The sequence below is a fragment of the Medicago sativa genome, chromosome 5, assembly GCF_051527215.1.
Source record: "Medicago sativa cultivar Bolivia chromosome 5, Bolivia_mono, whole genome shotgun sequence".
Lineage (NCBI taxonomy): Eukaryota > Viridiplantae > Streptophyta > Magnoliopsida > Fabales > Fabaceae > Medicago > Medicago sativa.
Window position 1 is genome coordinate 31,199,511 of NC_140753.1, and position 25,583 is coordinate 31,225,093.

Here is a 25,583-nt window from a genome sequence, read left to right on the forward strand (position 1 = left end):
TTTTTTGGTAGAATTTAGTATTTGATTTATGATTGGCTCGAATTTGTTACAGCCACACCAGATATATTATTGGATCAATTTATGCACTTCCTCTACCTAGGTGGTTTCTCAAAGAAAGTTTGCTTGGTATTGAATATTATTTGGCTATCTTCTGTTTGGGTTATTTGCAAGGAAAGGAACATGCGATTTTTTCAGCACATGGAGGAAAATTTTCAGCCTTATGTGACAAAATAAAGCTACAGTCTTTCTGATGGTTGAAAGCGTAATATGCGACTTTTGATTACGACTATCACTATTTATGGCTTCACCCTCTTTAATGTCAGTACACAAGATCTTAGCTTCTTTAATTGTATTTGTAACTATGTAAACTCTTTTTAAGTCTACTTCTGATACATCTTATGTTCGAAGGGCTTATTACGTTTTTTAATATATTCAATTTTAGCTTTTTCAAAAAATAAAATAAATTAATGTATCATAATGTGAGGTCCATCCATAGAATATCCCACAAGTGTAGCTTCTTGATTCAAGCCACGCCCACTAATTAATCCGATGCAAAGTGATCAAAGAAAAATTCTTTTCATACCAGTCAACATAAAAGAAGACAATATTTTCCAATTCCCCTGGCCCTTTTATACAACAATTACATAGAATTTATTATTTATTTCGGAAATAAAAGGTAATGTCTCATTTCTATTAGTACTTATAAGTCATCTCTGTTGCTGAGTTTAGTTCAAGAACTTCTTGAACCATTCAACAGACTTTTTTGGGTACCTCCTTAGATTGTCATTGTAATCAATGAAATACAGACCAAATCTAGAAGAATATCCGGCTTGCCACTCCCAGTTATCCAGCAGTGACCACACAAAATAGCCTTTTACATTGCATCCATCTTCCCTGCAAATTGCAATCAACAAGATAAAAAATCCATTAGTTAAACTAATTAGAGGTTAACTCAAGGTCACCAAATGGACATTAACTTATATGTAAAGAAAGAGGTCATAAGAGGAATGAAGTATATACAATTACTCATTCCATCCCAAATTATACGCTGCTTTGAGAAAAAAAAAATTATCGCAAATTATAAATCGTTTTATTACTTTTTTTATTATATCCTTTAGTATTTATTACTTCCTCCTGTCAAAATAATTTTTTGATTTATTTTCTCATACCATTAATGAATGATAATTTTATAAAATAACTCATAATTTCTTTGTTACATACAAAATTAATTATTTCTTAATTTTATAAAATTGTTAAAACGACTTATAATTTAGTACATAATAAATATTAAGTATATATATATCATCAATAGATTGCCAAATTGGATGTGATCTTTATATGAGGAGACTCTTGAAGGATATCTAGGATACTCTATTTGTTTTGTTCACCCAGAAACTAAATTACGTTTGTTTGGTACGTGTGACTTCTTGGCATTGGTTTGGTATTTGATCGGGGTAGTCCTATGCTCCCAGAAACTTTCTTATGTTGTTTTGTTTGTTTGGCTATTTTTGCTCCAAATTGTGAGTACGTAGCTCATTCTTGTTTGACATTCGGAAGTTTAGACTAATCTGGTAGCTTCTAAATTAGTACATTTTGGTGTGTTGCTCAATTAGAGTGTGTGTATTTGTAGAGAGTAATTCTACACAATTTCCTAAATAGCAATTTGTAGTTAGGTTTGATTGTCCTTGTACTTCTTTCTTTTTGCTTTTTAAAAATAGTATGCAATATATAAATACAAACTTTGTCTAACATATTATGCATAATCAAAATGGTCTTGCACCATGTACAACTGTTAAAGTATGACTTATATATACAAGACATTAAAGAAGGCAAGGGGCGGTCATCCACCGTGGTACGGTTTAGGGGTAATTTTGTAAACTAAATCATAACAATAGTATTATATATATTGTTTGTAACACTGAAACCCTAATCCATCACAATAATACAAATGGAATTATAGCTGCTCTATAGTCACAGATGTAGGCACCATTGGCCGACTAAGTTAACAAATATCGTATGTTCATTGCCATTTATTTTCATATCTTGTTAATCTATTGTTACTGGTTGATGTTTTAACAAATAAATGTTTTTTTACCATTGAATCAATAAATCATCCCACATCTCATTTAATTCAGTGTTAGGATTTATTGATCAAATGTAAATTTTTAATTTACGTATGATGTAAGATTTGTCTCACTTGTGTATTATAAAATTAGGTATCAATACATACTTGATAGAAGCTAGTAAGTTGCTCAAATAGTCGTTGTGGTATTTAATCCTCTTCTCATCATTTAAAGCATCCTTGATTGAGATAGAAGGATCATTTGGATCATCCATTCCTATGACAAGTGGGAAAGAGAGAAGGTATATGAGAGATAGCCGACAAATTTATTCAATGTTCAATAATGTATTGTACAAATGAAAGTGATGGTTAACTAAAAAGAGAAGAAAAATAATGTCTTCCATTCCAATTCTAAATTAGACATTCTCTCCATTAGTATAGTTTTCGGTGCATAACTGATGTAAAACACACATTTTCAATGTTAATTACATTAGTTAGGCTTTTGTACCAAACCTATAGTAATGAAGATTTCATTGTCAAATTTTGGTGAACTCTATAGAAAATAAATACACTACATGTGTTGACAAGGAGAAAAAAATAATCCTATTTTTTAGGATTTAACTGAATAACCCTATAACTCTACCGAGTTAAGATCATCTCCATTTGTTGCTTTAGTCAAAAAAGATCATCTCTATTTGTTAACAATAAATGGATAATACTATTTGATGAGAGATAAATACAAAATAGTATGTAGTGGATCCTATAATTAAGCGGGTCCCACTACTATTAATTATTTTTAAATTTTTTTGTGTCTTTATCTCTACAAATGGAAGAAATTGGAAGATTAATAAATGGAGAGAATTTTGACTCAACTCTGCGAAGGTGAAATTTAACTGTATATTTTTAAATGCATTTATTTTATCTAGAATGCCAACATTTAAAATAAGTTTTAACAAGAGGCAAATAAAACTAAAATTTGTACAGTTTCAAAATTACCATTTTCAGTTATAATTACTAGAGGATTCTCATACTTATGTTTGATGTAATTCATTAGGCTTCTCATCCCTTGTGGTACAATATACAACCAGAAAGAATTTGCCTGCAAATCAAAATTTGAATTTTATTGTCATAGCTGATATAATATAATGTACTTATATGAGCACAAAACAAATGTACCAAAAACTTATGAGCACAAAACAAATGGACAAATAGTTATTTTGGTCTTCGAATGTATAATGAATAGTCGGTCATAATAGTCCCTTAATGTATTAAAATTCTAAAACAGTCACTGACTGTGCTTTAGTTAGTCAAAAATCGTCCATAACGTTAAAATAGTTTCTCAATGTTGACAATAACTTTTTCATATAGAGATGGATTTGACAGTAAGTAAGTAGTTATATGATTGATATGATAATAAGTAAGTATATTGAAAGGTTGATATGACGATATTAACGAAATATTTTAACATAAAAGATTATTTTGACTAACATAATGCATAATCAAAAACTATTTTAAAATTTCGTTCCATTGAAAAACTATTATGGTTACTCATTACACATTCAAGATTAAAACAATATATTACCCAAGACAAATTAAGCACTATATCTCAAGTTAAAAAAAACAAGCAATTCATCATTGGAACAGACTTGCCTTATCTCCAATAATCTCAGTACCATTGAAAGCTGGAAGGAGTCAGAAACCAAAAAAAATATCAATTTGGGGTAATGATTAACAAAAGCTGTAATGATCGAAAGCATACCATATTTTTCTACTAATATATAAAGATAAAATTTTAAATATAAACTTTTTATAATTTTTGCGAATATGTAATTTAAGGTCAAAATTATTTTGACTTACGAACAGTCAAAGCACCAGAGTCTGAAATGTAGTCATGAACTGCTTCCCGAAGTGAATCAGTAGCATTGTGCATTGCATAAAATGTAGTATAATGGTTGATGCCAACAAAATCTAATGAACCTTTAACAAGACTAGCTTCATATTTAGAAAACTTTGGAAGCCTTGTTCCTACTCTACTTTTCATTGATTTTGGATAATCTCCAAAAATCAATGGGTCAAGAAACCTGTGAAGGAAGATAACAACTTTAATTAGTTCATCAATATAGTTAATTATAGCTTATTTAAGTGTCGACAATAGCAACATTATATACACAAAAATACTTTTCTTTTTTCTTTTTAAATATGCTTAATTATGTAAGTTTTTTTGCAAGATATATTACCAGCCAAGGGTAAAATCTAAGGCTCTCTGAGTTGCTTCAGTATCTTCTTTAGAATTTGTTGCTGACTCAAACCAAATTACATCCAAAGATATACCCACAGATCCACCTTGTATTTTCTGTGGAAGAACTTACTTAGGCACATTGGTTCTATAAAATATACATGTAAGATGAAAACAGCACATTAAATATTAAAAAAAATTATGAAGAGAACAAAAATGTAAAATGTTTATATTTTATTTAATAATTTTCATGTTTTCTTAATTTTGTGAAGAATATAATGAAAAAGAACAAAAACAATAAAGCAATTAAATTAAAAATATAAATGACCTAAATGTAATTATAATTTTAGAATGAAATATTAAGAAGCTAATTGAATTACTCAAAAAGTAACCTCAACTCCAATTTGTGTGCATTAACATAAAAATTGAAAATAAAATACCAATACCCTTTAACATTTCATAAATCTAAAAGAAAAAGAAAATTGATGGAAAAATTTGCAAATTTAAATTTTTGAAGTTTCTCTATATCTGCCTAATTTCCTCAGCAAAAATTAAAATAAAACACTCCACCTAATTGAATTAGGCTAATTCATATATCTGACTCTTCATATTGAAATTTTAATAAATGAACCAAAGTATTTGTTAATTTTTTGTGTGAATTTTTTTTATTACTTTACCTGATATTTTTTCCTATAAACATCTGCTACCACTGAATGAGAGAGAAGGACATTATGAGCAACAATATAAGGTTCAGTAGCAGAGTTTCCACTCCTACACAAATGATGAAGGAGAATTGAACATCTTCCAGGTGCATGCTGTCCAAAATCATACCCCATCATAGCAAATGTATGTGGTTCATTGAATGTGATCCAATGTTTCACCCTGTCTCCAAATTTCTGAAAGCATGTCTCAGCATATGTTGCAAAATCTTTTCTGTTTCAAACAAATACTAAAGATTAATGACGTATTTTTTTATAGGTAAATGTTAGTGGTTAATTGATTAACGAGCGAGAAGGAGAGGAAAATTTGTTAGCAGCAGGGATCAAACTCTGGTTCTCGTTCTTAGTACTACTTCAGCGTCTCAACTCATACCATTGTACGACACAAATAATGTTGTGAAACTATTGGTAGTTAAGAAGTTAAAAAATATTGACAAGATAAGATTTCATACATGATCAAAGGGCTAAGCCATCCTGTGTATTTGTCTTCCAATGCTTGAGGTAGGTCCCAGTGGTAGAGAGTCACATATGGTTCAATTCCTACAAATATTTGGGATTTGAATTCAAAATTTCAGACGCATGTATGTATCTAAATCATGAAATAAATCTAAGTATTATAAGCTATTAGGAAAAATGTGAGTCTCACATTGAAAATATATAAGACACCATTTTTTTTATAAAGAATAATACCCTTCAACTTAAAAATTGATTTATGTCTAACTTATGCAAAAATCTTACTTATTTCAATCAAGTTTGAATTTCTTTCTCAATTGTGATTCCATTGTTTTAAGGAAGTGGGGAGGGTTTTTGGATTCTAAATTTATATGTCATGTACAAATTGTCCAATACAATATAGATTATACAAAGAACTCTGATACAACCCAATTTGAGTAGGGATTACACTCCAGAAATTAGAAAGAGAAACTAGAGATAAAAGAAAGGAAATTCATTATATTTTTCATTGATTCTATTATAAGGACATACAATGCTTATATAGGCAAATACATACCCACAATAAAACAAGTGCATCCTAATGTACTCAATAATACTCTCTAACAAAATACATATTAGATCCTTCTAGATTAAGGTGAATCATACTTGCTTCTAGAACTAGATGAGTCACTACATTACTACTCCTTATTCTAACTATCCTATCAAACTCTAACCTAAAAACTTGAGGTTAAGGATAATACAATTTAGATTATGCAAAGAACTTTTGCATAACTACTTGAGGTTTAGGATATAAAGTATGTAGGTCTAACACATACATAAATAAATTTGTATCTAGGAAGCATGATTTTGATTAATACCTTTGGCCAGTAAAGCATCAATGAGTTTATTGTAGTGATCAATTCCTGCTTGGTTGACTACGCCAGACCCATCTGACAAATTATAATCCATGGTCAATTGGTCACAATGTTTCTTGATCTAATTTACAAGACAACGTTCATTAGAAAGAAAAAAAAAATTAAATTACCGACAGGAAAATTTAGAGAGGGAAAACGTAAAATTGCACTCTAAATCTGACACTAAATTTTGCGAGGAATGAATTAGAGAGAGATTTTATTTTTCTCGTAACTAATTTTTGTCGCTAATTTTAACTTTTTCAATAGTGGTTTCTTCATTATAATTCAGAAATGTAAATGGTTGGAAAGAAATCTTACTGGGAAAAATACGAGTCCAAGAAATTGAAAACCTATAAGCATCCATTCCCATGTCCTTCATAAGTTGTATGTCTCCCTACTTGCAAAAATAATCACAATTAAAAATACCTTCCAGAAATTGGTTAAAAAGTATTTATATGAATTTCTTTTCATGACCATTTATCACTATAAAAATAGCTATATATACTAATTGTCTAGTTAGCTACACTTAGAAAAAGTGATTGAGGTTAAATCTAGGAAATTTTAATTGATTAGCTAATTTGCACAAAGAAGAACTGCATGGTTATTTAGCTATCAACTAAACTTATATAATTACTTCATATCGATGATACTGATCCACTGCAACATCAGAATTGTTGTTACCATGTATTTTGCCTGCCATAAAATGCAAGAGATATTTCAATCATAATCTATATAGGAGCATAAATGATGTGTTTTTCTCAAAAAAAAAAAAAAAAAGTTTGAAGGATGCTCAGGATGAAGATTTTCGACACTGTCAATCAATCATGATCGTCAGATTGCAAAAAAAATATTTGACTTTAATAATAATTAATTTTAAAGTCACACGTATAAATTTTTTACGATGTGACTTATTCATGAGATCTCATTAAACCTAAAAGTGTTACAGCGGGAGTAAATCACAACTATATGTGTGACTATAAAAATGGTTTGATTGATGGGATTATTTTTTTTTTTTTCTAAGGAAACGCTAACAAATTTTGTTGAGACAACTCAAATAAAAAGATCAAAGCAAAATGTATTTTTTCTATGACAAAAAACAAAACAAAAATCAAAAGAACTAAAAATAATAATATATTTGGAAATTTTATAACCATGGTTGTTCCTTTTTGTTTGCAGATTTATAAGAAAATGGATCAATTTTCCTTCCTTCAAAAAAATGAAATGGATCAAGTTATACAAAATGATTTCAATATTGCATCACCAATTTCTCTAAGATAAGGTAACTTACCAGGAGTATGTGAAAAAGTATCCCATATAGATGGCCCCCTTCCATCTTCTTTTACTGCACCTTCGTACTACAATCAAATTAACATTCTTATTTATTTCACCCATGTAAAAAATTATTACGTTTTATATTTTGACAGTAAAAGAATAGATATATTTAGAGTTTTATGGAAGCAAACACCAATAATTGTAGCTATAGAATCCAAAATATGTTCTCAGTGATGGGGTGTGAATAGTTATAGAAGCTTCTTTTTTTTTGTGAATTTTTTTTTTTTTGTGAAATAAAATAAAATAAAAATCGAAAACGCTAAAATCAAATTAACATTCTTATTTATTTCACCCATGTAAAAAATTATTACGTTTTATATTTTGACAGTAAAAGAATAGATATATTTAGAGTTTTCTGGAAGCAAACACCAATAATTGTAGCTATAGAATCCAAAATATGTTCTCAGTGATGGGGTGTGAATAGTTATAGAAGCTTTTTTTTTTTTTTTTTGTGAATTTTTTTTTTTTTGTGAAATAAAATAGGCTAAAGTGCAACTTTGGCCCCCGATCTTTCAAAAAGTTGCGATTTTGGTCCCCTAACTTTGAAAACTACAATTTTGGCCCCCCATGTTTAGGGAAATATGCTCTTTTAACCCCCTAACATAAGGGAAATATGTCTTTTGACCCCTTATCTTTTCAAAATGTTGCGATTATGACCCCTTATCTTTTCAAAATGGCCCCTTTTTTTGGACACGTGTCGCCTTCTCAGCAGTTTTCAAAGTTTGGGGGCCAAAATTGTAGTTTCCAAAGTTAGAGGGCCAAAAGCGCAACTTTTTGAAAGATAAGGGGCCAAAGTTGCACTTTAGCCAATAAAATAAAATAAAAATCGAAAACGCTAGAAGGAGGGGTTGAACCTCCGACCTTGTGGTTAACAGCCACACGCTCTAACCGACTGAGCTATTCCAGCTTCTTTTGTTAGTGATTTGGTTAATATAATTTTGAATTAATTTCTGATAGGTATATCCATAATGTCATACTTTTTTTTTGAAGGAATCCATAATGTCATACTTAACACTAATGATACTCTCAAATTCGTACTATCGCACAAAATATAATTATATATTTCTCCTTCTTTTTTCACATCCCAACTTCTAATTAAACTGTAGTGTAATTTCTTTTATAGTCAATAAACCGAAGTTTTTTTTTTTTTTTTGAAGAAGCCAAAATTAGTCGATAAACAAAAGTGGTAAATACCATCTAAAATTTACACACAAATGCAAGATTATAGGTATGAACTTGTTGGATAAAGGTGTTCATGTTAGTATCATATCGATATTATAAGTTGAATTAGGAGTAATATCATATCGATATTATAAGTTGAATTAGGTCTTATAGACAACTATAAAGTATAATTTATGGTGTAGAAACAAAAAAGAATTTTTTTTTACCATAAATTGCAATTTATGATATAAATTTTAGCAAGAAAATCTTATATGAAAATTAAACTGAACTCCACTAAACATGCTCTGAAACTACCAGAGTTCAATCGATAAACGCTTGTATTTTTAAAAGAAAATAAAAAACATAATAAAAATTAAGTTAGGAAAATTGAGATTATAGAGAGAAACTATGTGAATATTGAAGAAAATGTACCAACCTGAAAAGCTGAAGAAGCAGTTCCAAAAACAAAACCCTTTGGAAAGCTATGTCTGTTAATTTGGCATAGGCACATTTGAATCTTAATAATCACAAGCAATGTTATGGTAAGAGTATATCTTCTAGATGCCATGGTTTCTCCAAGATAGGGCAAAAAAAACTATACTCTTTTACTATTTCTTTGGATAACTATATAGTAAAAAAATTTGGTTCTGTTTGGCCGAACCATATTCCCTTTGACAAAATAAGTTATCGTCTTTTCTGTATTAAAAAATTAAATGGCTTCTTGGTCGTGATAACCTTAGTCAATATTACCAAGAAATTCCATTGTTTGTATCAGTGAAATGCAATAAACCGATGAAAATGCATCTATAATATGAACATTATATTATACCTCAAGATATGCTAGTTTGTCCAGTTCATCAAAATTAACAACAAATAATAGGATAAATAAACAAAAATAAAGAAAATTTGGGTCACAATCCTAGCTATGTATGGAGAAGTATTTTGAAGGCACGCTTCATAGTACGCGGTGGGGCGCGTTGGTGTGTTGGTACTGGTCACAGTATATCTATACTTGATGAACCATGGTTGTTGAATGGGGATCGTATAGACAGTCATATTGTCGGGGCAAACTTTGTGAGAAATTTTTCTGTGAGTAGTCTAATGAATACCTCGTCGAAAGGCTGGAACCAGGAGGTAATTCAGCAAGTTTTTAGTTCTGATATAGCCGACTCTATTCTTCGAACACCGTTACTTGATCAGGTGGTGGATGACAGGTTAATATGGAAAGCTGAAAAGAATGGTTTATATTCCATCAAGAGTGCTTACAGATTGTGTATGGAAGAATTGGTGGATGTTTCTCACCTTCGGAGGCCGGGATATTGGTCAGGTATTTGGAGACTAAAAGTGCCGCCCAAAATAAAGAATTTACTTTGGCGAATGTGTTGTGGGTGCTTACCTACCAAAGTTCGACTTCAAGATAAAGGAGTGCAATGTCCCACAAGTTGTGTGAGTTGTGATGGCCCACATGAGGATCTTGCTCATATTTGTTTCGAATGTCCTTTTACTGTGCAGGTTTGGCGCACAATCGGTCTTTGGAATACGGTTCATAAGGTGTTTCTTGAAAAGAATTCAGCAGCTGATGCCATCTTCGAATTGCTACATCAATTTTCACAAGAATTTAGTCAACGATTTGCAGCTGTCCTATGGAGCCTTTGGAAGCATAGAAATATCAAGCTTTGACAAGATGTCACAGAAACTTGTGCTAATGTAGTCGATCGCGCTTGTCACATTATGGAGGATTGGCATGCAGCTAACGCCACTATTCCAGTAGCTAGTCGTAACAACACTTCAACAAATTCAGTTCGTAATGATCAAATGACGACAACAATACCAGTAAGACAAAGTGGTTCAGGTACAACTCGAAATTCTTCTGCTACAACGAGTGATATGGCTTCGGTCAGGTGGCAGCGGCCACAACGAGGCCGTCTGAAATGTAATGTTGATGCTTCGTTTTCGGATCAGTTAAACAGAATAGGTATTGGCATATGTGTCCGTGATGACGAAGGAACATTTGTGCTGGCTAAAACTGTATCTATCTCTCCTATGTGTTTTGTTGTTGTAGGAGAAGCTCTAGGCTTATTCCATGCCTTACAATGGCTAAGTGACATGCAATTTGACAACGTCGATTTCGTCTTGGATTCAAAGATTACAACAGATGCCTTTAACCATTGTTGGATTGATGTTACAGAATTTGACCAAGTGATTTCAGTATGCCCGAGTCTCTTTAACACAAACTTCTCAAACTCTAAGGTCGAGTTTAACAGGAGACAAGCTAATGAGGTAGCTCACACCCTTGCTGGGGTTGCCACATTATCAGCTAGTCCCAATATTTATTATTGTGTACCTCGTTGTATAAACTCTGTTATTATTAATGAAATGCTATAAGCATGCTCTTTTCCTTTAAAAAAAAATAGGATAAATAAACAAAGACTAATAAATACTCCATCCGATTAAATAATGCATGTGTTGTAATATTTATTATTTATAATATATAAGTGAATATATAAATATACAAATTCTTTGAAAAAAAAAGTACAAATCTTATACATATTATGTGTTTATATAGATATTCAAAATATATTTTTTCTTGTCAAGTAGCCTAGTGGCTAGAAATTTTCATTTTCAAGGAGAATAAGTGGGGTGTCTGGGGTTCCAACCCCGGCCCTTGCATATATTATGCAATATCCCCAGCCCTTAGGACCCATGCCGGTAGGGGGCCTACTTTTTTTTACGGTGGGGGGTGTATATAGAAATGTTTGGTTTTCGAGGGGTGTGTATAGCAAATTTCACTGAAAGGCCCAAACATTGACATGATGAAAAGCTGGGCTGAAGTTTGTTAATATTTTTTTTTGGCCCTTTTGTCTCAATTTTCTATATATACACCTGAATATACAAAGATTTCTATTCCCTACAATTTTTTTTTGTTTTTCATAATATTGTGCCAAAAAAATAATTTATCGATTAAATTTGTGCTATTATTTTGGGCCCTTTGTTTATAATAATGTACCTCAGTAATATTAAATATATTGATCATATTTATTATGCAAGAAATTGGGATAATTTTATAACAAAACAAATTATATTTTAATTGAAAAGAGGCGTACTAAAGAAATTAATCTCAACGTTGTTTTAAAATGATCCAAAAAAATTAAATTATATCATTATAGTAATGTCAACTTTCTTGAACCGGTTAAAAGGATTGTAAAAGTGAATTTGATAACGCTAAATCATGCAAGACGCATTCATGATCATGAACCTGATGTGTGACGCATTTAGGATCATGTGACCCACTTATCTTTTTTTGTTTTTTGTTCTTTTTTGTATTAAAAACGAGAAAAAACGAAAAGAAGACCTGATAAAATCACAACAATAAGCTAAAAAAATTATGATGTACTACTCCATCCGTCCCTATATCTAAGCATCCATTTGACTTTATTTTTGTCCCTAAATGTAAATCTCTTTTCAAATTACTAGATGCATTTATTACTCCCTCTGTTTCAAAATGAGTGTCGTTTTAAGTGTTTACACACATATTAAGAAATGCAATGATTAAAAGAAAGAGAATGGTTATTTTACCAAATTATCCTTATTAACTATTGGTTAGTTTTAGAAGTAATACTTTGGAAGTAGTGTGCAGAGTATTAATTGGAGGGTACAATTGAAAAGAAAAAGTTATTATTGCATTGGAAACTGAAAGTGACATTCATTTTGAAACAAATTTTTTTGGCTAAAGCGACACTCATTTTGAAACGGAGGGAGTATTATTTTTCTAAACATACCCCTAATTAATATTACCGACTTGTCTTGAAATATGAAAAGTCAAATTTAATACACACACAAACAAAGGACAATTTGGTAATATTAACACACAAAATAGACATATTAATTGCACTAACAACTTTTCTTAAGAAATGTGAAAAATGCAAAAGGTGCTTAGATATAGGGACGAAATGAGTATTATGTAAAGGGTCATTTTCTCATATTATTCCTAAGGCCTGTAAAACTCTAGGAACGACTATGATGACGAGGGTGGTTTGGGGTCAGTTATGCGGCTGCGGGTGGTGGCTACTGAAGCAAAACCCAATCCTACAAAGATGGATGAGTGGGGGAAAATTGGGTTTTACAAGAAATCATGTCTAAAAAGATTCATTATGCCTAGGGGTGTTCAGAACCGAACCGATCCAAAAAAAAACCGCCAACCGATCCAAAAAAACCGAAAACCGCAAAAAACCGATTTTTTTCGGATGTGTTTGGGCCATATAGATTAAAAACCGACTGATTCGGTTCGGTTTTCGGTTTATAACTTAAGAACCGGACCGAACCGAACCGAACCGCACTTATTTTAATTTTACTAGACTCTTCTACTACTCTAGACCGGTCCATTACCATTTGTTAACTTAAACTCTTCAATAACTCACCAATCACCAATGAATTTTGCTGTTTAATTAATTCACACATGTTTAAGAATTAGATAGTCCATTTCTTAATCCGCCAACACTCCAAACGCTAATCAAAAGTTTCTTTATTAGTTGGCATTGGTTTTTATTGCTACAGGTTACAAAAGTTTTTTTTATAATTGCATGATATTTGCTTAATAAATTGCTATATGCTATATAATTATATGAAAGAAAAAGTTGTTGCATATGTATAAGGAATGTTTGCAGCAACTTATATGTACACAGTGTGTAATCTATGAAAAAAGAAATTATAATAAATCTTACTTATACTTTATATGTGTACAACAAAGGAAAAAGCTTCTATCAAAATTATTTTTAATAAGAGCATTACTATCACTTGTTTACAATTTGGATAACCGAAAACCGATCCAAATTAAACCGCGTTAAATTGGATCGGATCGGTTCGGATTTATTTTTTAGCACAAACCGAACCGAGCCGAACCGCACATATTTTATTTTTTGGATCGGTTCACTTTTTGCTTCATAACCGAGCCGAACCGCACCGCGAACACCCCTAATTATGCCTGCCTTCTTTTCATCAGATTGTGACCATTGATCATATCTAACGGTTATTAATTAATTAATTAGTTGTCTGTGCATCATCCTCATTGCACAATAGTTTATTAATTAATATAGGATCTAGTGCTGAAAAGACAATTTGCACTGTGAGACATATTTTGGCCAAGGCGGATGCGGATTGCAAGCAGTTAGGATGGTATCGTAGAGAACGGTTCCATTCTATGAATTACTTTTCAAAAGGGAATCTTGCAATGTTGTAGGTCACTGGGTGTAGGGTAACTTTTTCTTTGAGAGAGAAATACAAAGTTAAACAAAATTTGTTTGAATAGTTAAAAGGGTGTTAAAAAGTACTCCCTCCGGTCCTTATTATAAGAAACAATTGACTTTTTTGATTCATTGTATAAATAATGTATTTAGTTTATATTTACAATAAGATACATTAATTATTCTATGAACCTAAAAAGTCAACTTTTTCTTATAATAAAGACCGGAGGGAGTATTACCCTAAACAAAATTTGGTACTTAGAAGTTGAATGAAATGTAAATATGAAACAAAGTAATGATGAGCATTTGATTACAATCCTACTTTAAGATCTTAGTTTGCATTTACGGGCCCACCAAAATGGTGTTAAGAAAACATTTTTATTTCTAGCACTGCTAGAGCTTAAGTAAGATTCCATTCTTATGTTAGTTTGATATTTCTTATGTAAAGTTCCAGTGTTAAGTAAGTTTAAATTTTTTTTCTTCCCATGTCATTTGTTGCCTCTAAATGCATCATCTATATTTCGATCATTTTTTCTTGCCTAGCATGTTTCATATCATATATCGAAAAATCTCCTCCAGTTTTTTTTTCCTTCATGTTTTGAGTATGATATCTATACAATCTATATTGCAGGTAGAACGCATAAAGTTGAGACCTTTGTTGCATTTTACTCAAGGAAATTCTAGTTTCTTGGATTCCCTGCATTTGGTATTCTTCTCGACTTAACCTTAATTTATTGACCATGGCACGATAGCCCACTGATCAACTGTTTTTAAAACTTGTACTGCTTTAGGAGTTTAGTTCATAACCTTTGTTGTATGCCCTTGAGTAAAAAGATTGGTGTGTTAACATGGGAAAGGTTACAGACTAGATGTAGTCACTATCTGCATCTTAGAACTGTTTTTTTTTTTTTTTTTTGTGGTGGTCGGGGTTTGAACCCCAGACTTTACATATATTATACATTATCCCTACTAACTGAGTTAAGCTTACGATAACACTTTATAACTGTCTGATATCAAGAGAAAAACAATTTAGATTTTTAGGCAGATTTTAATTAATATTAATTAAATTCCAAGATCAAAATCTAAACCATTTGATCTTGATAAAACAATGTAAGTTTTTTTTTTTTTTAGGGAAAAAACAATGAATAAGTTGTTGACTGCATGTGGTCATTGAACTGTGACCGTACAAAAACCCTACCCCATGACTCTTTTTAGATTTTTAGAATTTGTACTTTAGTACTTGTGTTCTTAACCTTTGTTGTATGGCTTCACTAATGTTGTAGTACTAGGACGCCAAACATGTGTGTGTTTATTTACTAGTACTACCTCAAACATGCATGGCTTCCTTAGATAGGTATCATTGTATATTAAATCAGCAGTATTTCATAGGAGTTTTGAAACTTGACAAAACCCTCATTTTTCTCTTTTATTTTTGTTGTCTTTCTCTCTTTATAACGTTTATAAAAAAAAAATCCTGCTATGGAAATAAGTGGATAGGGCGTTCTATGGAAAAGAAAAGATAAAACTGCAGCCTTATATTTTAGGTTTAATTGCACTTTTTGCCCCCTAACTTTCTCAAAGTTGCGATTTTGGCCCCCTAAGAAAAAAAGCTACAAAACCGCCCTCTAAGTTTTGCAATTGTAGCAGTTTTGGCCCCCCAAGGCAAAAAAAAATAAAAAATGACACGTGGCACCTCACTTAGGGTGCCACGTCAGCGTAAACCGAGTCAAAATTGGCTTTGGGGGCCAAAACTGCCACAGTTGCAAAACTTAAGGGGCGGTTTTGTAGTTTTTTTTCTTAGGGGCCAAAATCGCAACTTTGGAAAAGTTAGGGGGCTAAAACTGCAATTAAGCCTTTATTTTAGAAGTAACTGAATTGACCACCCCAAAAAAAGTCAAAGAATTGTATATACTTTCAACTCATCCAATCCAACAGAAAAATTTGTTTTTACAGTCTATGTTTCAAAATTGTGTGGTCCGTGCATTATTTTTGTTTTAGACATTACAGTTTTGTGTTTTGAAGGAAATGAAGATGCTGGTATTGATGCTCTTGACATTCACTCTCTCTTTCTCTGCGGCCAGAAGAGATCCGCCACCATCCCTGGCCGTGATCAGAAGTGATCTGCCCTCACCTCTATTTCCGGATGGTGTCACCAACAACACTCCTCCGACCCCGTCGTTACTCCCATTGCCGCCACCTCCTTCGCAGCCATCAAACATCGAGGTCCATTTCCACGTCATTTTAACGCTAAAAATTGCTTTCCCCGTTGGAATTGCAACCATCCTTTCCATCATAGGATGGATGTCATACAAGCACTGTAACAACGTACCAACAATGCAAGGCCCACGTGGAGTTGAGGTTGAAATTTGAAATCCAGTAGCCTACTTAATAATTTGCATGTGTTGAATATGTATGTGTGTGAGAATATTATAATTATATGAACTGGGTATTAAAGTGAATATTATATTCTATCTATGTTTAAGAGTGTATCCATGTAATGGCAATTAAAAACTTCAGATGAAGTGGTTTGTTATAAAATAAATCTTCATGGGATCTTTTGATGATATAGTTTGGTCCTAAATGCTGTGGGAATTGATATCACGCAACGACCACAACACAATATGGTGTTTTTCGCAACGTCTTGTTTTGTTCATAAGAGTTTCTTGGTGTTTTGTGAAGATTTAAAAAAAATTACAAAGATGAGGGAGAATGCAAGATTTGATATTAGAGGGAACTCATCATGGGTGACTTTTCTTTTTGACGAAGAGTATGCGTGTGTGTGGGTGGGTGAAGGGAATGATTTAAGGAGTGTGTGGGGATGTGAGTAGGGCCAGAGCCATTGCATGTGGCTTAGAAGAAAAATTATGAAGAGAGAAGCAGCTAACAACAGCATCCACGATAGGAGAGTCTTAAACATTTAAGACCTGGTATCTAATAGGTACTCTCATTGTAGAAAAAAAAAATTAAGGGTCTTAAAAGATGCAAGGTCTAAATTAAGATCTCATTCTTAAATGGGTCCACATCACCTTTTTATTAAAATAATAATTTTCATGGTTTTTTTTAATAGTATAAAATAGATAGTGTATTAAATAAATAATATTGATGGGACCCAATTAGACCTTTTGTTAGAGGGTCTCCATTGGAGTGATTGAGTACTTATTAGGTACTATTATTAAAAAATTATTAAAAAGTGATGTTTCAATGTGGGACCCATTTAAGACCTCAAAGATGAGAGTCTTCATTGTGAATGCTCTAAAGATTATGTAAATGTGTGAGAAATAAAGTAGATTTAATGTAATGTTTGATATAAGAGAAAGAGATTGTGAATGAAAGTATAAATATTTTTTTTTGTTAAGACCAAAGTATAAAATATAACCCTTAATTTAAAAAGCTTTCCTTCAAAATAATTTTCTAATGAATTTTAATATTATTTTAGACTTAATTTTTATTAATTTGAATTATACTTATTTTATATAATTATATTAACTACGTACTAATTTAATTATTAATTTTTTATTTCAATTAATGGTGGATACGAAAGATATTGAAGTCCATATCTACAAAATCTACATTAAAATAGGTGAAACTAATGAGACAAAATGATAGAAATGAAAAATAAAACATTACTATTAAGCCTACTCTACTTTAGTTTAGGCACCAAAAATGCTTTGGAGTAAATTGGAAACATGTAGGACCCTGAGACTGCAGGCATGCACATGAAGAACAATGCAACTCCTTTTCAGTTTTCTTGCGTCAACACTTTCCATGGTCATGGCCTAAGTCTCATGGTCTCATGGTCGTTGAAGAAATGTAACTAATCACTTTTTAAAGTGTTTTGTTTAGAATTTTTAAGAAAATTATTTTATTAAAAAATATTGACTTTAAAATGAAAATTTATTAAGATTAATTTCTTAATTTTTTCTTAGAAATAAAGAGGTATAACATGAACTAATTAAACATTTTTTTAAAATGAATTTTTGGATAGCAAACAAACAAAAATTGTTTCAATTTTTTTTAAAATCTCTAAAAGAATTCTCTAGATTTTTTTTAATACAATATTCTATTTTTTTAAAGTTAAGACAAACACACTCTATAATTTACTCAATAAATCATTTTCTCCATATTTTTGTAAAAAAAAAAAATATCATTTTCTTTATTTCATTCAACAGTTTGAGCTTATTTTATATCGTTATACAACACGAAGAAAATAATTATTCTAAAAAAGTTGAGTACGACTACGTTTCAAAGAAAGTAATTTATCCTTAAGACTCTCTTTGGATTGATGAAACAGAACGCAGCATAATAGAATATGAAATAAGTGGAATGAAGCGGAATGAAATAGAGATTTCATTTTATTGTTTGGTTATTTTATGATGGAATAGACTAAAGTTCTAATTCCTTTTTTTTTTTATTGAGGCAAAAGTTCTCATTTCATTATTTGAGAACTGAATGGGATGGAACCGATTATATTTTGTTTATTTCATTTTTACCTTTATTTAAAAAAACACTATACTAAAAACTAAAAACACTACAAAAATACAAAACTAGGAATCTAACTTGAGATTTATTTGTTGATATTATGCACTTATATTATTAATCACATATACTGTTTCATGACAAGAACTAAAATCTGCCATAAATTGATATGAGATTTTTTTTCTTGTCAAAAAACAAAAAAATCACATATGTTGATGTTCTGGCCTTCAGTAGAAGCACAAGCCGGTGAGTTGGCTGCAAGGTAATTACTCTATTATTAACGATTTCAGTGACACGATATATGTTGCCTATCAAAGATTATTTTTTAATCATTCTTTCTTTCGCTTTTTACCTTACCTTGTTGGTAGTAATAAGCAATGTCCCCGTAAACTTAATTCAGTTGGTAAAAACAATGCATAATATATGCAAAGATTCGGGGTTCAAATCTTGGACATCATAAAAAAAGTAATAAGCAATAACACGAGCATATAAAATGAATTTTATTCAATCACAAAAAGTTAGAAGCAAGAAAACGTGCGCAACAGAATCCCTTTTGGCAATTTTAATTTATTAGAACGTTTTCGTTTGAATAGAATAAAATAGAGGTGGGAAGAAAAATGTATTTGCTGGAATAGACATGGCCGTCGAAGTTTTTTTTTTTTTTTTTTTTTACAAGAAGGTTATTGTGTTATGTATTTATGAGTGGAGAAGAAGATGCAGGATCACAATAGAAGAAAATCACTTGAATATATGCGAAACTTACAACAAAAATAAAAAAGGATAAATAAATAATGGGGCTGCTAACTTACACCCACCTAAAAACACTAAGGTGCAAGTTAGCAAGCTACACTCACCTAAAATTATTAAGGTGCAAGATAGCAACCTACACCACTTGATTATCGAACCCACGTACCTTGGATGAAAGAGACGCGCCTATACAACTAAACCACACCATACACATGTGATTAATTTACAAAATTTAATTTATATAATATAAGATTTAGCTAAAAAATTTAAAAAAAATAATAATTGGGCCTGGACTAGTGTGGCACTTGCCACAGTGGGCCTAGTCTAGGTCCGCCCCTGTTAAGGTGCAAGTTAGCAACCTTCACTAATTTACACTCACTTTCATCATTCCAAATATTGTTTCCTTAAAAGTTTGTCTTTATTACATGTTTTGTACCTTAAGCATGTCATTGTCTTTTTTGTTTCTTTTTTTAAGGAACTTTTTTAAGCTAGTTACAAAATTGCCCTTCTATTTAAAATTAATTAGAATATAAACAAAAGGGTGTTCTAGTAAATTATAAGTGGGTGCAGCTTGCTAACTTGCACCTTAGTGATTTTAGGTAGGTGTAAGTTAGCAGCCCCATAAATAATTATCTAATTAAGAGATTCCATTCCATTGCATACCCTCCAAATTGAGAGGAATGAAAAATATAATAAAATGGTGGTATGGGATGGAATGCATTCCATCATATTCCATGCCACTCCATTTATTTTGTAGAAATCCAAACAAGGGAACATAAGTAAATACCACTTCAATCCATCTCATTCCATCAATTTCAAACAAAGTGTAATTGATTTTCTATTGAACACACAAGCAATGTATTTTTCAATGCAAAGAATTAAGTCGTTTGCAAGAAAGAATTAAGTCGTTGCAAGAAACTTTTGTTAACGAAACTTTGTTGGATGTGGATCCTCTCCGGTCTTTTTGGTTCAGACCTCTCTCCTTTTCCAAATCAACGGTTGATTGATACATGAAGGAAAGAATAATAATAATAATAATAAAGAAGAGAGAGAAAAAGGTTAATGAATGGCTAAGATCAAAACATGATGGACAACATGAGAGAATGAACATGAAAGAATCCAAATCCAACTTTATTTATAGATGTTCAAGTGACCGGAAGTGTCAAAATAAGATGAAATAAATTTATCAATCATGTGATAAATTTATTAATTTATGACATATGCATTTATTTGAGATAACTAAACGTTCTCGACTGAGCAAATGCTCATAGGCTCGTATACATAGGCACAATATAAACTGACCCAAATCCAACATTCGGGCAACTTACTACCAATACACCCCTTTCCCGCATGGGGTGCTCAGAGCAACAGAGACCTGTTCAACTGAACAGTAATGGTTCTCTTTGTAACACCCCGATTTTTCGCTAGAATTATTTCTTTATTATATTTATTTAATTGCTTGTTTGATGTGTTTGCTTTGGGATTAGTGGATTTTTAGGCGACGAGGGTATTTTGGATATTTGAGGAGTAAGGTCATTTTGGTAATTTTATAGTGATCGATATTTTAATTATTTAGGCGCGTAAGAGTATTTAGCGAAGTTAGTAGTAACTTTGGGCAATTAATAGAATAGTGGTGTATGGGTAATATTAGGGATTTAAGAGAAGCAATTGTGTAGTAATATTTTATGAGTGATAGAAAGTTACTAAATGCATTAGTGAGTATGTCTAAGCCCAAAAGTGTATAAGTGAAGTAGTCTTTGTGAAAATTAGGTCAAGAGCTCATTATAACATATTAGAGAAAAGAGGCAAAGTTAGGAGAAGAGATAATAGAGAGAAAGAGGAAGAAAGAAGAATTTGAAGAGATAGTGAGATCTAGCTTGGAGAACTCAAGAGAGAGAGTAGATTGAAGATTAAAGTTAGCTTTTGGAAGGTTAAGGTAACATGAAAATTTATATTCACCATTTAGAGATTATGAGTGATAGAGTGGTTATGGGTCATGTTTGTTTTTGTGATTTTCATGAAATTGGTATTGTGTTAAGTTGATTTTCATGTTAATCAATTATGTTAATTATGAGTATGATGAACTTTGTGAAATTAAGTTGTTTATGCGCTTAAACTTATGTTTAATGATATAGAATAAGTTGTTCTTCAAATTTCAACTTAATTAGATGAAATTCATGATGTTGTTGTTGAATGTTGTTGAATTCATGATGTATGTTCTTGATAAATGATTGGGTATGTGTGCGTGCTGTTTGCGTGGAAATTAAGTGATGAGTTCATGATTTAAAAGTGACTATGTGATGTTTTTTACTTTTGGAAAATTAGGTGAAGAATCATGAATTTAAAAGTGGAATCCGTGTTTTGATGTGTTATAAATGTTCATTTGAATTTTATTAACCATGGGTAAAGTTCATATACAACGATTTTAGGACGAATGAGATCAAAAATGGGATTTTGGGGGATTTTTAAAAAGGGTTCCCGAGATGGAAAACCCCTTTTCTAGGTTACCATGAACAGAGGGCTCGTTGGGTGACCCTGTGGCTCGCCATGGCGAGTTATGCAGAATAGTACTTACTGTTTTGTGTTTTTTGGTCCTTCAGGGATTTTTCCAGACATCCCTGAGTACTCCATTTGTGATGTTTTGATGAATTAAAGTTATGTAACCATGCTTGTTTGAAATGGAATGAATCTTTGGGTTTTGAGACGGACTTTGATTAAGAACTTGAACATAAACATGAATTAAAACTAAGTAATGTTTTCTCGAATGAAATGATTATGTTATGCTTTAACTATTGTGATAATGAACATAGAAGAAGTATGCAGGGATGCCAATGATGTATATTGTAACAGCCCGATTTTCGTTAGATTTATTTTATTATTTATTTATGTTTGTTATATGTGCTCTTATGTGATTAATTGCCTCTGTGTGTATTTTTGGTTGGGGTTCGTAGAATTCGGTGTTAGAAGGGTATTTTAGTCATTTTGGACTTAGGGGTATTTTGGTCATTTTGAGGGCAGGGGTAATTTTGTAATTTTTGCCGAAGGTTATTTTTAGTGCTTAGTGAGGGTTTTATTTTACTAAGTGTTGGAGAGTGTAGTAATTATTTTATTTACCGTTAAGTGACCGTTAGTGTTATATTTTACCGGTAAGTGAGTAGTAACATTTTTGAGGTTGAATTAGAAATGGGTTAGGCCCATTAAGGTTTGTGAGATAAGCCCATTAAGTGAGGCTTTATAAACTTGTGTTAGTGAAGAGATAGGGTTACAAACATTTCATTTCATTTCATTTCACAATTAGAGAGAGAGTTAGAGAGAAAAGCTCAAGAGGAGAAAAAGGGTTTTGAAGAGAAGGGACTAGAGAGAGCTAGAAGAGGCTAGAGAATCAAGGGTTGGAGCTAAAGTGAGGCACTAGCTATTGATTGTGGAGAATTAAGGTAAGAGGGTTAGGCTTCACTCATAATTTCATAACTTTTCTCTTTTACCCATTTTCATGAAATTGATGAATTGGTTTTAATTGATGTAAATTCGTGCATAATTGTTGTTGTTATGTTTGAGAACATGATTAGTATGATAATTGTGTTGTTGTTGTTGAATTTGTATGTCAAAATGAGTAGAAATGAGCATAGTATGTTTTTGGATGAAATTGATGAATTGTGAAGTGGTGGTTGTGAATTATGAATGGATTCATGTTCAATTGCTGTTTTTGACGATTTGAATCATGTTGTTGTTGATTTGATACATTGGGTATCATTAATTGTGAATTGGTGATGAGTTTGTTGTTGTTGTTGATGAAATTGCATGTTCATGATATTTATAAATGGGTATATTGTGAATTGTGCTTAAATTAATGAATTGTGACATGTTGTTGTTGATTTGTGGTTGAATTCATGTTTAATAAAGTTGTGGTTGAATTGGATATGTTGTTGTTGTTGATTTGTTCCATGGGTATTCCATTTTGTGAAGTTGTTGTTTGAATTGGTGAAGTTGTGCTAAGATGTTCATGTGAAGGACCAAAATGAACTTTTGAAATATGAAGTTGTTGACTGAGTTTTTGATGTTGTTGGATGAATTAGAGTTGGTAGAATTTCTGTTTTCATGTTGTGATGATGTTAGTCGAGTCGTTTGGGAGAAAACGGGATTTTCGTGTGAAAATTCGAGTGTTAACCGTTTGAAAAATGAGTGTTGATGTGAGGTCTTGGGAAATGATTTTGGGATGGTTGAAACTTGAATTTTTCTGTAGATTATGATAGAGCTAAGTGTCAGGAGCGCGTAGGCGAAAACGACATCGAAAACGGGTTAACGGTTTGGATTTTACGCGCGAAAACGTGAAAATTGGAAAATCTGATGTTGTCTGTCAGGTGGCCATCGTACTACGATTTTGGCCATCGTACTACGATTTTTGACCAGTTTTTGGAGTGTTTTCGCACTGGAAAAATCGTACTACGATGGAGAAAAATCGTACTACGGTTTTGCCTGACAAGAAACTTTAAAAATGCATTTTTCTTCAACCAAATTGTTTCCAAACCTATTCCTAAGTGTATTAACTTTATCCTAACCATCTAGGGGTGTTTTATGAAGGAAATAACTTTGTTTAAAGGGGTCTATTGAGTTCTTATGTTGCTTGGCATTGAAATGAATTAATTAAGAGACGAACTTAGTGAATCGTATAATTTCGTTGTGTTTGGCCGATGAATTGCTTATGTAATCTCTATTGCACGCATATGTGACTTATGAGAATACATGGCATAGGCAATTGAACTTGTTTACCTGGTTTTGGCTTAGGTGCTCAATTATTTTCAATATTGTGATTTTTGAGACGAACTTGATTGAAAATGATCATTGAAGGCCAATTGCTTATGAACCCTCTATGATTAGATTGATATGATTATGAGATGATGTATGAATGGTTGTTAGGTGATTAATATGATGTTGTGATCATATGTTGTAATTGTTCTTTTATTTGGAATGTAAGGAACTATGTGGAGATATGAACTATATGATATAGTTGAATGATGATTATAGCCGTTGATTATAGCCGTTGAATTGTTGTGAACATATGCATAGTGAATTGAGTCATATGTTCATGCATCATATGTCGTGTCGGATGTTATATCCATATTGCCGTTGACTATAGCCGTTGAAAATGATGTTTTTGTTGCATCATGGGTGACGACCTTGAGGAGAATTGGTACCACATGCATCTATATGAGTCTAGAGCCATTGCATACTTGTTGGTGAATTGGAATACATTTGAGTTGCGAATGATGATTGAATTTGTTAATTGTTGATTAAGATGGTTGATTTTGTGATGTGTGTATGATACACTTGTGGATATGAATTTGAGATGTTGATATTGAATGATGTGAATGTTAAGGAATACTTGTGAATACATGTGTAGTTTGTTATTCATCGTTCTTAAATGTATCTTTCATTCTCAAAGATTCTTGTTAATTTTTAAGTGGATTATGATGATGTAACGCTAACCCTCAGTGGTTTACCACCTACCTTTCCGTATGGACGGGTAGATGGAGTGCAGGATGCTTAGTTGTTGCTTGTTGATGCTGAGGAGTGGAGTTCCTCTTTTTCATGCAAGTGTCTAGATTAGGGCTCTGATCTAGGATAGTCTTTGCATGTTGTTATTTGACTTTGTATTTTGGAGTTGTTGAGATATTCTGTTATTTGAGATTTGGATGATACATTTGTATTCAGTTTGGAGATCCTGAGTGTTTATGAATTATATATTATTCCGCTGCTATGTGGTATAACATGATCCTTATGCATGTATGAATTGTGGTTATTCGGAGACGTAACATCTATTTCTAGAATATTTCTGATGTATTCGCGCGTTTTACCGCTTATTAGAAATAGGGTGTTACATATATGATTGTGAAATTTAGTTTTTGATGAAATATTTGAAAATAGACGAACTTTGGGAAAATAGATAAACTTCAGTGGATTGTTGAATTAAGGCATGATAGCTTGCAAATAATTTTATACTCATGATAATAGGATGAATAATGAATGAATTGGTGATTGGTATGCATTATACCTTGATTTACTAGGTGAAAATGATTAATCGTCTATTATGTCATAATTGCTAAATGATGGGATGTTGTTTCCTTGTTGTGATAAATGATTTGTTATGATGATGATTGATTGATCATTATTGATGATGATAATTCTTGATGGTGTAAGTATATTTGTATAAATGGTGATTGAATACATGTATATAAAGTGGTGATGTTGATAATATGGAGATTATTG

At 31.7% G+C, this 25,583-nt stretch overlaps 1 protein-coding gene, 1 long non-coding RNA gene and 1 other non-coding gene across 3 annotated transcripts; 1 reads left to right on the top strand and 2 right to left on the bottom strand.

Annotated features, from left to right (window-relative positions):
• Nucleotides 1–506: 506 nt before the first annotated feature.
• Nucleotides 507–9,424, bottom strand: LOC146921754 (beta-glucosidase 40-like). Its single transcript, XM_085715046.1, has 14 exons — nucleotides 9,293–9,424; nucleotides 8,530–8,592; nucleotides 7,652–7,718; nucleotides 6,998–7,056; nucleotides 6,682–6,757; nucleotides 6,328–6,399; nucleotides 5,470–5,557; nucleotides 4,976–5,231; nucleotides 4,300–4,415; nucleotides 3,920–4,143; nucleotides 3,713–3,744; nucleotides 3,059–3,161; nucleotides 2,231–2,339; nucleotides 507–894 (listed from the first exon to the last, which is right to left on the bottom strand). The coding sequence occupies exons 1-14, from the start codon at nucleotides 9,422–9,424 to the stop codon at nucleotides 726–728; spliced, it is 1,566 nt and encodes a 521-aa protein (XP_085571172.1). The 3' UTR covers nucleotides 507–725.
• TRNAN-GUU (transfer RNA asparagine (anticodon GUU)) lies at nucleotides 8,529–8,602 on the bottom strand. Its single transcript has one exon. It is a non-coding gene; the product is annotated as a tRNA-Asn (tRNA).
• A 12,732-nt stretch (nucleotides 9,425–22,156) lies between the features above and the next one.
• Nucleotides 22,157–25,129, top strand: LOC146921756 (uncharacterized). The gene is made up of 2 exons (XR_015010797.1): nucleotides 22,157–22,753; nucleotides 24,845–25,129. It is a non-coding gene; the product is annotated as an uncharacterized LOC146921756 (long non-coding RNA).
• Nucleotides 25,130–25,583: the final 454 nt, after the last annotated feature.